Source organism: Vigna umbellata, chromosome 5, assembly GCF_029865625.1.
Source record: "Vigna umbellata cultivar VRB3 chromosome 5, Vumbellata_1.0, whole genome shotgun sequence".
Taxonomy (NCBI): Eukaryota; Viridiplantae; Streptophyta; class Magnoliopsida; order Fabales; family Fabaceae; genus Vigna; species Vigna umbellata.
Window position 1 is genome coordinate 61,063,324 of NC_142169.1, and position 16,166 is coordinate 61,079,489.

General features: G+C 28.6%; 1 protein-coding gene across 1 annotated transcript in view; it reads right to left on the reverse strand.

Moving 5' to 3' along the window:
* The window catches only part of ILA (putative protein kinase regulator ILITHYIA), a 31,130-nt gene extending 24,459 nt beyond the window's left edge, over nucleotides 1–6,671 (reverse strand). Inside the window, exons 1-12 of the mRNA XM_088092182.1 lie at nucleotides 6,315–6,671; nucleotides 5,707–6,083; nucleotides 5,298–5,429; nucleotides 4,824–5,205; nucleotides 4,533–4,679; nucleotides 3,672–3,856; nucleotides 3,454–3,580; nucleotides 3,262–3,335; nucleotides 3,110–3,186; nucleotides 2,983–3,019; nucleotides 2,741–2,907; nucleotides 1,955–2,138 (exon numbers count right to left, since the gene is read on the reverse strand). Of these exons, the coding sequence (XP_087948308.1) occupies nucleotides 1,955–2,138; nucleotides 2,741–2,907; nucleotides 2,983–3,019; nucleotides 3,110–3,186; nucleotides 3,262–3,335; nucleotides 3,454–3,580; nucleotides 3,672–3,856; nucleotides 4,533–4,679; nucleotides 4,824–5,205; nucleotides 5,298–5,429; nucleotides 5,707–6,083; nucleotides 6,315–6,435 (2,010 nt within the window). The 5' untranslated portion in view covers nucleotides 6,436–6,671. The remainder of the gene's footprint in view (nucleotides 1–1,954; nucleotides 2,139–2,740; nucleotides 2,908–2,982; nucleotides 3,020–3,109; nucleotides 3,187–3,261; nucleotides 3,336–3,453; nucleotides 3,581–3,671; nucleotides 3,857–4,532; nucleotides 4,680–4,823; nucleotides 5,206–5,297; nucleotides 5,430–5,706; nucleotides 6,084–6,314) is intronic.
* Nucleotides 6,672–16,166: the final 9,495 nt, after the last annotated feature.

Here is a 16,166-nt window from a genome sequence, read left to right on the forward strand (position 1 = left end):
AATGGTCTATTTATCCACTGGATGTCAACAATGCATTCCTCAACAACGATTTACAATAAGAGATTTACATGGAGCAACCTCTCAGATTTAGCTTAGGAAGAGTCTTCTAGGTTGGTAATTCGTCTTCTATGTCGTCTTCACAAATCATTCACAATTCGGTGTCACTCAAGTACACATTCCTCAACAGTTATTTGCAATAAGAGATTTACATCTCTCAGATTTGTAGCTTAGGGGAGTCTTCTAGGTTGGTATTTTGTCTTCTATGTCTTTTTCGCAAATCATTAACAATTTAGTGTCACTCAAATGCAGAAACTGATATTTTAAGTCTTTATTGATTATATTAGTAACAAGCTAGGTACATATATGTACAAGCTTGAGAAGAAGTGTTAAATATATTATCTTTATCTTATCTTTATCTTTTATCTTTAGTTAATTTGTTATTATTCTTTCTTTGTATTTTAGGTTTAGTCCATATTTCTTCTATTATAAATCCTATGTGTATAGTCAACACAAGGAAGATTAATCTCTATATCGAACAATTACAATATGATTTATAAGCATCTCATAACACGTAAGTAGGGATGAAGTATCCCATAATTATTTGTATTTATTGTAATAAGCTTATAAAAGATGAACTTCATTGTTTAAGAAACATTTTAAATGGACTGCTTATTAAACTTGGTTTAGTACAATAAATAGAGGACTAAATATTTGGTTCAGTACAGGCATTGACATATTTCATTTTTAGTACAATAAGAAAAAAACTACAATCTTAGTACAACTTTAATTTTGTTTTTTTCATTTGAACTCTGATAATTAATATAGTTGAGAGCATGTTTGATCTTTAATAATTATCATATTTTTTAAAGAGAAAATTAATGTTAATATGCAATTAACCTTAAAGGAACAACTAATGATTTTAGATTTACAAAGCAAAACATGTGCTCAACTATATTAACCGACTGTCTACCCTATCTGATATCCTCATATAACAACGACATAATAGGAGAATTAATAAAAGTGTTTCTAATAATTCAATTATAATCAATATATTCTAAATTATATAATTCAGATAAAAATGTTCTCAACATGATGAGGCCAACATGATCTTGAAATAAGCTCTAGATATCACATTGAACTCTAGGAAAAAAAGGGAAACATTGAGCTAAAATAAAGTGTTTTTTTAAGACAGCACGAGTGTTTTATTTATATTGAGAAAAAGGAATCAATACAATATATAAAGGAGATTTTATATCCAATACTAACAAAAAGATACGATACAGGAATAAATAAAACTGTTTCTAATAATACATATATAATATAGATTTCTTTATTATATAATTTAGATGAAATGTTCCCAACATCTAGCCGACACAGTTTTAAAAGAGGGTCAAGATATCATGTTAAACTCTATGAAAAAGATAAACATTAAGTTGAAACAGTGTGCATTTTAGAAAACACAGGTGCTTTATTTATATTAACAGAAAAGGAATCAATAAAATAAATAAAGGAGATTTCATATTATCTAATGACAAAGATATGATATGGGAAGAAATAAAAATGTTCCTAATATATAGGTTCAGCTTCTTTTTTCTATAATTATAACAACAATACATATACATGCACTTCTCCCTTTTATTTGATTATTAAAATTCAAGTAATAATGGATTAACAATAATTTGAAAGAGAGATAGACCAATTGCCAAAAAGTAAACTAATTGACCAGTGTCCACATGCATGGAACCTGTCATAATTTTCCAAATAGATCCTGCCATAATCAATACAATTTCAATTGTACTGCAGCACAGGTCGGATAAATTAGGTTATTAACTGATCACATGTGCAAGTTGCCAGGTTTCTAGACTGCCAAGTTTATACTAGTTGGTCTTTATTAGAAATTAAATAATTAAGTGCAAATTATATAGGACAACACACAAGAATGAAGAAAAGTTACCTTCCACACCACATCTCTTTTTGCACTACCAACTACACATGGATGATGTGAGCAAAGTAATATTCTGACAAAGGAATCTGGAGCATGTTTCAGAGCTGCTGGTGACATCATAAGCAGAGCCTTAACCAACACCTCAACAGATGGAACAGACGAAACTTGAGGTTCCAAAGAAATATCAGTATCACTGCAAATTCAAATATTAAGAGTTTAAAAGAAAAGTGGCAAAGATTGAGATTGACGAGGGCAGAAATACAAGACTATGATTGAAATGCTATACAACACTAGGACCATGTTTGGTATCTTCTATAATAGTTAGTCAGAATTGACAATTGGTCTGGAAAAGAACACTTAATAACAAAAATTGAACTCCAAAATAGATTGTTGTAAGCCTCTTGGCCAATAAGACCGACAAGATAGGCACAGGCATTATTTACTAGATTGTGGAAAAAATTACTCCAACCACATTAGGCACCAGTTTTTTCAGAAGGAAAACTAAAGATACTAACAACTGTTACCAATCTTATAAAACAGCATTATTTAGTAGTGTGACTACGAAAAATTTAGACAAGCAGCAAACATCCCAAAGGGGAATTTGAAGAGGAACTTTCCAGATAATTTATGACTTCTGGATAAGAGAAATTGTAAGAGCTTATTGTAAGACCAAATCTAATAGCAAAATATGCAACTATTCGTATGAAGAGATACCTTTCTGAAATAAGCACGTCTTAGTCCAGTTGACTAATTTAACTGATAAATATGCATATCAGTGTACAATAAGCTATTTACCTTATTTTTAAGGCTAAATGTTTTTCTCCAACCAAAGAAAGGTACTTTGAAAATTCCAAGAATAGATCTTCAGATAACTTAGGAGCAGACGTGATAATCTTCCTAGTAACATTATATGTCATTCTTCGAATATCCCACCTCGGATGGCATATAAAAAAAACCAGTAACTGCATTTAGTTAACAATAAATGAGTCAACTTAAAATACTAATATAGAAATCTGATAAAATGCAAAATGTTTTACCTGTAACAACAATCTGACAGAGAAGTTGGATAGTGTACTGCAGGATGAAGAAAACAAAACACAATAAAGCATACAACAATAAAGACGTAAACTATAGACAACCTTTTGGCATTATAATAAAATTTACCGCTGTAAATGTTCCACAAGAAGCACTTCAAGAAGATCGACACATGCCATGCTATCCTCAATTGATAGCTTTGAAGCCTGCAGAGCAAATTTTTAGATATGTAGAATAAATCCTGTGTAATGCTATAAAACCATTTTTAGTTGAGTAATCACCATAGAAATTGGCACAACCGAAGATTCATTTTGTGATATCAGAGCCCATATCTTTTCTTTTACCAATGTTTCCTCTAGGCAAGTAGAACACAACAGAACAAATGAAAAATTTTGGCAAAATAAAAATAAAAAGAAAAAACAGAACACCAGTACTTCAACTTTAAAAATATAAAGATTTCTACTAATACAAACCAGCTTTAATGTCAACAGCAGCTATCTTTGCAACTAGTAACAATGCGTACATGCCATCTAAACGTTGCACTGCCTTAGTATAGCCAGTTTTAACAAGTTGGACAAGAGCACCAAACAACGGTAACATCTGAAATATACTTAATTGAAACATGAGTGAGTCAAGTTCATCCACAAGATAAATTGAGAAGCAATTATAACAAATCAAAGTAACAGGTCACCTTTAAGATAGCATCTTCATTTTTGGAAATAGTATGTAGACTGCGCAGAAAACATTTTCTTAACGTTTCCTTCTCTTTGAGGCCAGAAACAAAAAAGGAAACCAAACTCTCTTGAATGGCATCTGTAGATCTAACTGCCCAAGAAGCTATGGCTGACAAAATCACAATTTTCACCTCCTCATTTCCTGTCAATTAAATGTGGAGTATGAGTCTGCAATAAATAATCATATGACCCTTTTGCTAGGGATTTTTTCACGTAAAAAAGATCTTCCAAATTAAAAGAGAACTCAGAAATTTTCTAAAGTAATAAAGTAAGCTGTTAAAAACAAATTGCAAAAAACAGTTTTAAGTAAATATTACTTCTTCTATTACTATTTTAAGTGACTTTTAAGGCTTTTGTTCAGGAACCAAAAAAATAATATCCTTTGCAGTTCCTCATAAAGTTATGAAGTTCCCTATTGACCCTTTTATCATTTCTAATTCATAATAAATACAAATTAGTTGTTCTCTATTTACACTTCCATGATAAATGCTGAAGTTCATTAAAATTTGGGTAGGAAGATATAATTAACGTTAATCATATAAATAGGAAGGAATATTTTTCTGAAGTATCAGCATTTAAAAAGGAACAAAGAGATTAAACAGCACTTCACATTTCTATTCCCTTCCCTAATATGTACTTTATCTGATCCCCAATATTTCATTACGAGGATATCTGATCCCCTTCCTCAATATGTACTTTATCTCTTTCCTCTCTAATAATATTTTATTTTATCATTGAATAAAAAAGTATAACACCCACTTAGTAAAGAAAAATATACATAAACAGATTCAAAATTCAAAGGAATATTAGAACTTTACCATCATCCTTGTAGTATGATAGAAGAAAATCGCATACTGTACGAGACAGACTGATAAGGTATTTTCCATCTGGTGCATTAGACAATTCTTGTATTGCATTTACCATCCCTACTCTCTGGTATGGAAAAGTAAGCCTTCCTTCTGAGCCTGTTCGAATGAAATTTGTGGTCAAATATATTACAAAAGCACCATTTACATTGTCAACCAAAAATCAAGATAACCCCCACATTACCAAATGGTCTAACTGACATCATAACCAGCCAAATATACCAACATAAGGCAATTTAATACCTTTAATAACAGCTTTGATAGCATTGAACATTGTGTCCAATGCATCTGGATTACTAGATTTTTGGCTCAGACTCCTGACTATAGACAGTGCCCCATCCCTCCTCCCTTCATCAGCATGCCGGACTTGTGCTAATACTACTGAAAGAATTTCAGCTGCGTATTTACTCAGATCAAGGTTAACAGACTTCAAAAGAATGCCAACAGACTCCAACACAATCTCCGGATTGCGTTTTAGCATTTTAACAGAAGATGGTACAACAATATTTTGAAAATCTTCATGTGACATTTGCAAATAAAGAACACGAAATGCCTCAGTAAGACTCTTTCCAGGCTTTTCTTTTGCACTCAGTATCGCACTAACATATATATCAAGAAACGTTGGCTGTAAGGAGCAAGAAACTACATCAGACCCTATAAGGTTAAGATCAACCCAATGCAAAGTATAAACAAGAAAAATTACATACACCCACTCACCTTGAATTCCACAACTAAAGAGGGAGATTGAAATGAGAACTCCAGCAAGAACATTAATAATTCAGGACAATCCTTGAAAGGAATTCGTCCATTTCTCAGCTCTTCCATGTAGACTTTATAGATATTAAGTGACTGAAAAGCATAAACATATAAATTACAATATAATTTCTTATATGCATTGAAACTGCAAAGGAGGAAGTCAAAATTCTATAAGTTGTTATTTATAGCGAGTCGTACATCAATTTATACAATAATATTTTTTTTCACTGACAGTAGTGTCCCTCATCACTTCTATATCTTCTCTCTCTCATTATCGTACAATCTTGTTGTAAAACATATTGAGGATAAAATTGAGGATATTGCTATTATTATTATTAATAAAATAAAAGAAACGACAGTTGGGCTGAACCTGGGAAAACAAATGGAAAAATTTTTTCCTGCAAGCCCTTCCCTCACGAAAAGACCTTTGCAAGACTAGACTAAGCAAAGAAGCTTGCGCCGCAGCCACTCTACACAAAGCATTCTTGGAAAGCGCGGCGAACTGGCTCTTGCTCAGAAGTAAACACGACCAACTGAGAAGTCTATAGCATCCAACATGAGATTGAGACTTGGATTGCTTTTCCATATTCTGAACTAGAGCTCCTGCGAAGGTCTTCATGAACACCTCTTCCCCTAACGCTCTCACAATCACTTCATCAACCGCTTTCCTCGATCTGAGATCATCGTAAATCGCAACCGTTCGGAACACTATATCGGTAAGTAGCGAAGCGAGCTCGGTTGACATTTCTGCAAAATAGACCAAACTGATTAAGTCGAACAACAAACAAATCGCGCATTCAGACCTTCATGACTGATTAAGCAAGAACATAGAAAGAAAGAAAGCAGCAAGAACAGAGAAAGAAAGAAAGCAGCGTTCGCGATAAAACGATCGCCGTTTAGAGGAAATGGAAATGGTGAATTGAGTTTGGAGAGTGTGAAATGGAAATGGCGCATTGGCGTGATGGTTTCGGTGCTGACCTGAGGCGTAGGAACTCAAGAACGCGGGAATTTCGCGACGGAATATCCAAACACGTTGGTTAGTGGAGGAAGTGGAAACCAATTCCGAGAGGGAAACGAGAGATTGCAATGATTCCGCCATTGCAAAGATCCGAAAGAAATTGTAAGCTTGGAATCGGATAACTTAATGCAGCCACGCTTCAAGTCCTACAAACACAGTGCGTTTCACTTACTCACTACTGAGATTAGCTAGGGTTTTGGGTACTGCTATAGCTTGAACCTGTCGTGTTCGGTTCGGACTTTCGTTGAAAGGAAAAACAAATCAACGCCAATTTTTTTCTTTTTCTATTTTCTATTCTCTCGCTTCTCTCTTCTTTATTTTTGGATCTTGACAATTATAATTTTTTGGTCACAAACATGGGTAATATTATTCACACCCTGGCTTACTGTTTAAACCCCAAAACAACTAAAAAGACATTCTAGCCCCGCCCTTTTCACTGTCCCTTCCCTCCAAACAGCTAATACCAGGCAAACACCGAATGATATACAATTAATACTTGTTCTACTCATTTTTGTACCAACCAACTAGATAACTAAATATTCATACTTCTATCTTCTCTGTTACTTTACTTACTTATGTATAAAATTAAATAAATAAAACAGTATTAACTAAAAAATAATCATAAAATAAAGTTAAATAAATAAAACAATATTAACTAAAAATAAATAATCATAAAAATTTAATTTATTATAAGAGGTAGTTGTTTTTATCATTTTATAATATGACAAAATAAAACTATATATATATATATATATATATATATATATATATATGAGTTTGTTCTAGTGTGTTTTTAGTTGATACATAGTGTATCAAATTTTAGTTAATAAAAATACTTTTATATATTATGGATTTTAAGTTTTAAAGTAAAGGATATATTTGAATAATTTTCATTTTCAAAATTACTCACCTCCTTTTCTCATTTTTGGTTTCTCTCGACCTTTTATCTTTCATTTCTCTTATTCTAACATTTCTCTATAATTCTTACAATACTCAAAATCCACCTACCATCGTCTATTTATTTTATGATTTTTTTTATAATTTTAGTAAGTCAACTTTAAATATACGTTGTCTCAATTTATTTAATCACATACTATAAGATTATGTTATCTACAAATAATTTGTTTTAAATTCCTGAATTTTAAGTAACTTTAATGCTTATATCATTGAATTTAAAGGAAAGTGCTTATTTTTTTAATAAAATCTTAAGTTAAATTATTTAGGCTTAATAATTATTTTGTCTCTAGCTTAATTTTTTCAATTAAGTTTTCTGTTTAAAATGTGTCAAATTAATCTTTATTTAATAAATTTTACATTAACGTCGTTCCATGTGTTAAATACGCACAAATGACACAACAGACATTTCTTTCTTTTGTCAGTTTTGTCTTTTCAAAATAGAAAATGAAGTTACTTTTTAATTTATATCAAAAACTTTTTTCAGTGCACAAGCATAGGTATACAATATATGTTTTAACACTTTGTCAAGTTAATTTTTAACTTGATAAAAACCTTTTGGCTTTAAAAGAGATCATAAATATCTATTTATTTGGCTAAATCTCATTAACCTTAATAAAAGAAATCAACAGACTCATATATGTTGCATAATTCTTTCTTTTTCACGGTGTATTGTTCAAAGATTACTAAAAATAATGAAATTTATTTTATGACTTAGCTAAATTGTGCTTTCTGCGTAAGTAAAAAAAAAATAGTTAATTTATTTAAATATAGAAATATTTAAGTTTATTAATTTTAATAAATAATATCACAAATTTAATTTTGATTTCTAATCATTCTTACAGGATTGAATTATTTCTATTTTCATATTTAATTGCATTATTAAACCTAATCTTGTTTTTATTGTCATTTATGAATGTGATGTACATCGTTAACAAATAAATGAATAATTTATAAAAACATTTATCACTTTAATAGATTTCATAATAAATTTAAAATATAAAAAGTTAACAGCTACCCTCTCAATTGTTTTTCTACAGTTAGTTTATTACGAAATATTTTTATTTTTCATTAGTAGTGTCATTCACGTACTTAGCCGGTAACAAATTTATTTTTAGAAAACTTGACTGAGTAGCTTTATCTATTATTTGCTCGTTTTAAAATTATATCTTGCTTTTTTTACATAGTTTAAAATTAATTTATGTATATTAATTATAATGCAAACATTAAAAACTAAAATATAATTTTATAATTATTTTCTTACAATAAAAGGTACTCTTTTTAAATGTTTATATTTTTATCAAAATATTTTTAATTATTCTAGTTGATATACAATATATTCTTTATTTTTACATGAAAATATTAAACAATAGATACAAAGGATAAAAGTTATAATTAGAAAAAGCGTATTATTAACCTATGATAAGGTGCATAGATATCTTAAACACCTGCTTTTACTGAATCGGAATTTTGAATTGGAAAATATTTGAATGATGTTTCAGTTGTACTTAATGTTGATATTAATTTTATAAAATTTAGGTTCACTTTATTATTATGAAAAGATAGCACTCGCAAAAGAAAAAGAAATGTCTCCTGCATTGTAGAAGAGCAGAGGAAGGAGAAAAACAAGTTAACGTCGTTTGTACGTATTTAACGGAAGAGACGACGTTGACGCAAAATTTACTAAGTTAGATCTAATTTGACACACTTTTAAAAGGAATGGTCTAATTGGCAAAATTCAGCAAATCTAGGGACAAAATAAGCTATTAAGCCAATTATTTAAATGTAAAAGTAACATGTTCATTTTGTATTGAGTTTTTGTGCATAATTATATGTTGTTTGAAGTTATTTTTAATGTTTGAGATGAGATTTGTATGGTTGAATGAGGTAAAGATGGTGTTTTAATCAATCTGATTTTGATTGATTATTTTGAATTATTTAAAATTTGTATGATTACAATGCTTTTGAAAAAAAATGGTTTCATTTTGAAACTAATTTTTCTTATATTTTTATTCAAACGAAATATTTTCAGTCTAAAAAAAATAAGTTATATATTAAAAAATATTTCACTCAAGTGAAAATAACATTGTAAATTAACTCTTAAATTAGAAATTTTCACTTAAACAAACTCCTTTTTGCTAAAACTAAAAAGAAAAAATCATTCTTTTAGTTTCTTTGATTGACTTATTGTGTGTATGTTTTATAAATACAAAATGATAGTTTTTATATTTGGCTTATTTTGTAGTTTTAGTTTAAACAACTTATGTTTGTAGGCCAATGTTTACTTAGATTAATGGAAATAGTATGAATTATGTTGGAATTATACATATGGGATGATGTATTAATCATTAATGTTATTATGAAGTATTGAAAAATATATTGTAACAAATATATCATTTTTCACTAATAATCTAAATCACATAAGCTAAAATATTGGTGGTCAAAAACTAAGGAGAGAGTTTTTACATAATGCAATATGTGTTAATATGCAACATGGATCGTAAGGAACTTACTTTGATTCATCATTGTTGGGTTTGTGAGTAAATTCCAATTGAATTGAATCAAACATGAATATACGGTAAAGCATATTTAATATATCTTATGTTATCATTTTGTTTTCATTAACTTATTTTTGTATGTGATATTTATGTGATGAACTATTATAATTATACTAAAAAATATTGATACATGTGTAGGAGTAACATTTAGTAAATAAATAAAAACTTTGATTTAAACCTTCTTTATAATTATTTTTTTGTATATATGTGTATATAAGTGGTTAAGTGGTAAATATTAGTAGGTACATGTTTTCTATTGACATATGTTATATGTTTTACATTACTTTAGAGTAAGATTGAGTACTTAGTGTTCTTTAACTATATTGAAATGGTTTTCACAAGTCTAAAAAGATTTATTAACAATGCAAATTAATGACAAGTTAAAAGTCATCATTGTAAAAAAAAAAAAAGATATGGTGACAATTAGTAAATAAAACAAAGTTTTCAATTATTATTATGGGGAAGTAAAAAATCAATGGAAATAATGATGGTTCTTTGTCCAACCCTAGTTACAAGTTCTTAAAGTAAAAAAAATTATGGTTGAATGGAGAACCATTGTTTAAAGTTGAAAATAAAAAAGGAAATAACTGGGATTGGGTGGCAAACCATAGTCAAAAGTCCAATCAACAAACTATTAATTATTAGATTATATAAATCCAACTTAGTTTTTGTTGTATATTTGTAATCAAACACAAAGAAAACTTGGTTATACATTTTTTTTAGGGAAATGTCAAGAACTTTTTTTTCGAGTGTAGGGTCAAATGTTGACTTAAAACAACACTTCAATATTGTCCTCTCTTTATTAAGGAAATTTGTTCATCAATCTATTGGGAATACTTGCTAAAAGTCACTTTAGGTTCGATTGATTAAAATAATTAATGTTATAATAAAAACACAATTAATGTCCCAACAATTATACCTTTGACCTATATTTAAGTTTTCTCAATAAACTTTTGATCAGGGTTGGCCTAATTACAGTTCAATTTCTTTTAAATATTATTATTGACTTGTTTACACTAATTAAATGTTTAGCTGATTTTAATCATGACTAGTTGGCTTTTTCCATGCCTTTAGCGGTTAACGCAATATTGTGGTCGACATGTACAGACTAATACATATCGTACATGCCCCTCTGCTCCCCCCACCCCAAGTCTTAAGTGTGGTTAAAGACCATAAGCGAAAACGGTTGGTTGCTGCTCGATTGCTCCTTTAAAAATATGACTGTTGGTGATGGTGCGTGTGTCGCCTCGGTGTGGTTGACTATAAGTTAACCCTAAAGGAACCTCCTTTAGCCCACAATCATAGGCTTGAAATCCTACACTACTACCATAGGCCCAAAGAAAACCCTAAACTACTTGACTCGTTGTACAAGGCCTAAAAGAAAATTTTATACTACTTGTCCCGTAATATAAGGCCCAAAAAGAAACTCACTCTATCAAGAACATAGATCATTGGTCCAATAAAAGAACATGGATCCATCTTACACAAATGAAACCCACTATTATTGTATGTGTTTGGCCATAACTTTTTTCGTTGACTTATTAACTAAGGGTTTGCCATCAAAAGTACAATAATCTTTCACATGTTTAATATAATAAAAATAAACAAATATTTCTACTATTGTCAAATAATGGAACTCTTATAAAAAACGATTTTACATAGTATTGACTTATTCAATATTTGGTGTCCTAATGATGTCATTATCATTAGTATTTGCTTCTGATGCATCAGGACATGACCTTTACTCCGATATGACCTATTAGAGTTTAGTTGAAAATTTTTCATGTTAAAGAATATGCAATTTGTCAATAAAAGAAACAAAATAGTAGAAGTTTGTAAAGGAGTTTACTTGCATGTGTTCTCTAATACCTCTCTCATAAACAAATTGGTCAGATCCATTTCGAAGATGAGTTTGTTGAAACACCTCATCAACATGCATAACTCGTTTAAATTGTCGAGTGTGTAAGAAAATATGGAGTTATATATATATATATATATATATATATACACACACACACACACACACACACATCAATGGCTTGGAAAAGACAATCAAGCAAAACAGAGTCAACGAAAAATCACACCCATGACCACACGTTGGATGGCAATAAGGATGGAGATGGTGATACAAGGTTGCTTCGTGCATAAAGTAAGGAGGCTCGCGAACATAGCAAGGAGACACACATGAAGGCTCCCAAATGTAAGGAGGTTCACGAATGCAAAGAGGCTCGTAGGAAGGCCCGCACAGAAGGTCTTCGCTCATAGAGGGAAAAATGACCAACAAAACTTTGTAATCAAATTTAGTAATGCAATTATCGACGACTTTTACCTGCCGGTAATAACCCGTATAGTTTACCGACAGATATATTCGCAGATAAATTATGTGTTGTAATTTATTGGTAAATTTATCGATAAATAAGTATTACTAATGGATATATTCGTCTGTAAATGAACATTATCAACTAATATTTGTCGATAAATTACTTACCACAATTTATCGATAAATGAGCATTACTGACAAATAGACATTCATTGATAAAAGTTTGTCGGTAAATGCAATTTTTCTTGTAATGTATGTTTCTAACATATCTAAAGTTTCACATTACTTATGTGTCAAAGTATAAGGCAATAAAGTTTAAATATTCTTCTTCTTTTGATTATACGAGACACCTCTAAAGATGAAAAATGACATATTTCAACAAATAACATTTAAAATGTATAATTGACTCTAACATTATCATTCAACAAATTTAAAATTGGAATTTTATATATATATATATATATATATATATATATATATATATATATATATATATATTAACATGTTTTTACTTTGTATAATATTACCGGTATATATTAATCTCCTTAATATATAATATTGTATTAAGTATCCAAGAACCTTTCAGCATAATAAATATACATATTGTTTGGCTATTTTTCTCTCTTTTAAACAAGAGCAATGTAATATTAAAAAATAATTTAAATCGAGTTTTGTACAAAACGTGAACAAACATAACTCTAAATAGAAAAACTAAGGACATGGTTGTAATTTACTTCCTCAAATTGCAAGGTTAGCTTATGGCGGTCATGCCTCGTGAATGCATAATATTCCTCCATCTTATTTATTTTAGTCACGTCCCATGAAATGCCAAACATTAACTACATGCATTTATTTACAATGTATATGAAAAAGAAAAAGTTCACTTTTGATGCGAAGCATTTTAAAATAATTAATATATTAACGACTTAAAATATTTAACTGACTAAATGCATGTTAACTATTAATTATATAATTAATATAAGAAAAATATATTTTAAATGAATATGATTCAATTAATTTTAAGTAATAATATATTGATGTAATATATTCATCATTTTATAAAAGCAGGGAGACTACAATAATTTTTTTTTAATTCGTAACATATGATGGCAATAGTTTTATTTTTTTTTTAATATTTTCAATAAACTATTTTTACCTTAGACATTGTATATATTTTAAAAGTTATATAACTGACACTTAATTTTTTTAATATATCTTTTTTTTTTTGTTTATTTAAGACCAAATGACTGTTTGTGGTGTGAATATTAGATTATAGGTTACAATAAGACTAAATTAATTATTTTAAAGGTAAAATACATAAAAGTAAATTATAAGTGTCTCAATAAATTATAGATAAAAGTTAATTTATTAATTTGAAAAGCTATATAATATTACCATTAGTAATACATACGAATTTTAGAAAAACTATATGTAATACATTAAAATAGTAAACGCTTTCTTAATTGAGCTATGCATTGACAAAAATATAATTATATTAATTCATACTTTGCATTTAATTAATATGCAAATGTTGAACTAACTAAATAAAATAATACAATTAGTGTTTTTTAATAATATTAAAAAATATTATTTTTCAAGAAATTAGTTGACAGTTTTTCAATATATAACTTTATATATTTCATTAACATAGTCATTTAATTTAATATAAATCATATTTTAGAAAAATAACAATGAATAAATATTAACGTTATGATTTACAATTACATAAAATTATTGACACTTTTATAATAGAGTAAATTATTCGAAACCAATCAATGAGCTAAATCGCTAGCATATCCATTATGTATAAAATATTTATTTGTATATTAAACAAACAATTCACATATTCTTAATTGAAGTTTTATTTATTTCAATAATTAATTGCATACTTTGAGGTTGTCAAAATTAAAACGTAGCACCATTAAGTATTTAATTAGCATTTATATTAGAAAATAATATGTTTTTTAATTGATTACATAATAAAGTAAAATATTTATTGCTAGTTTTTAAATTGCAGCAAAGTTGTTTGCTTCATTTTGGTAAAATATAATAATATGTTAGGCACCGGTTTGGCAGTTTAATGGGTAATTATATTGTTTTGGATATATACATTTTTGTTTAGACTTTAAAATTATACTAGTCAAAAGATATATATATATATATATATATATATATATATATATATATATATATATATATATATATATATATATATATTAAACTCTTCACATTTTCATTTTTTTTTTCATTAGGAGTTAAAGTGTTCCTTGTAGTTTATTATACTCTTTTACTTTTCCATTCCGTATGATAATTTCATATAAAACTTTGAATATAATTATATAAAGTGACAAGGATCTTCAACATGACAAGAAATATGTTTTTCCTACTGTAACTTTGCAACTTTGTAACATTATTAACAACAACAAATCTACACACTAATACATAAAAAAATAAAATAAACGTCACCCATCAATTCCATCTACAAGTTATATAATAAAAATGATTTATATTTTCTTGTATTGCACATCATTTTAATAAATATATATTATGATGAGTGAATTATGATAAGAAAAGGTAAATTAAGTGCTAACTAATAATAGTCTGGATATATAGCTTTTATGTCATTAATGAAATATAAATGGGAACTATGACCATCTAGGTTATAGATGTGATACAAATAGGGGGTCATATTAGAATTTAAGTTTTAGTTTGCTATAAAAATATATTGCATGCCTATATTTGTATATATAGTATTAGCATGAAAAGAAAAGAAGAAAGTCAGTCATGAAAAAACTAAAAAGTTAACAAAAAATAATAGTAATAATAATCTGGAAATAATATGTGGAGATCGCCAAATTTAAATCAAGACTTATTATAACAGAAAATCATATAAATATTTATTATTTTTCAAAATTTTGATTCCTTTTAAACCAGTATTTTTAAGAACTGATAATACGCATTTGTACACAGATTACCAAAACCTTGATAACAGTAATAATAATGAAGTGACCAATTTCTCTAAAAACAATTTAAAATATAAAACATTCCTAATACAGATTCTGACAAGCAATTAAATTTAACCGTTAAATTAAAAAAAAAAACAGCAACTATTCTGAATTGTCCAAATAAGTAATATAATAATTGATTTATATTTGAAAGTAGTTTATCCTATGATGTAATCCATGTTTTAACAATTAAGAAAGTGTAGTTTTGTTGGAAACTCTATAAGTTTGGTCATACTTGTACGAAGAAAGTGTAGTTCAGGTTGGTTAAACCTTATTGTAGAAATTGCTGATACTTGCAGTAGTAGCAGTAAAAAAAGTTGATGGTTTTAGCACAGAGGCATTAATTGCGAAGCTGGTCGTAGCTGTATGAATTTTTGAAGGTGTTGGTGAGAAAGAAGGAGTATGGTGCACATGGAGTGTTATTTATTAAACCCTATTATGTGCAGGATCCATCCATACAGGGTAGGGGAAACTGGGAACAAGAGAGACCAAATATTGAAGAGGCTTCAGTGTGGTAGATTCAAGTATTTTTCTTTTAACTCACATGATATTAGTAAGTACCATTTCTCTTCTTTTTCTCATACATATCCATAATGGCAACAGTGGACTTTCATCTCTTCTTCTAACATACTCATACTACCAATAAAATTAATTGACACCCCTTTGAAATAATTGGAAAAAACACAAGACTTAGGTAAAAGGCAATAAATGTGAAATATTCTCCAGGATTTTGATGTAAGAAAAGTAGGAAGATGAAAAAAGAAAAAGAGGGTAGAAAAGACAGGTCTAGCTGTAAGCCGGTTATCATGCATTTAACGCACATGAACTATGGTACATAGAATTGAATTCAAAATAGAATTGATAGGCCTCTCTTTATTACGAGCGTTATCTCCATCCGCTTGTGGTAGCAGAAGCTATTTAATTCACCACATCAAATATCACAGCCACTGACCTCTATATAAACCTACCCCTCAA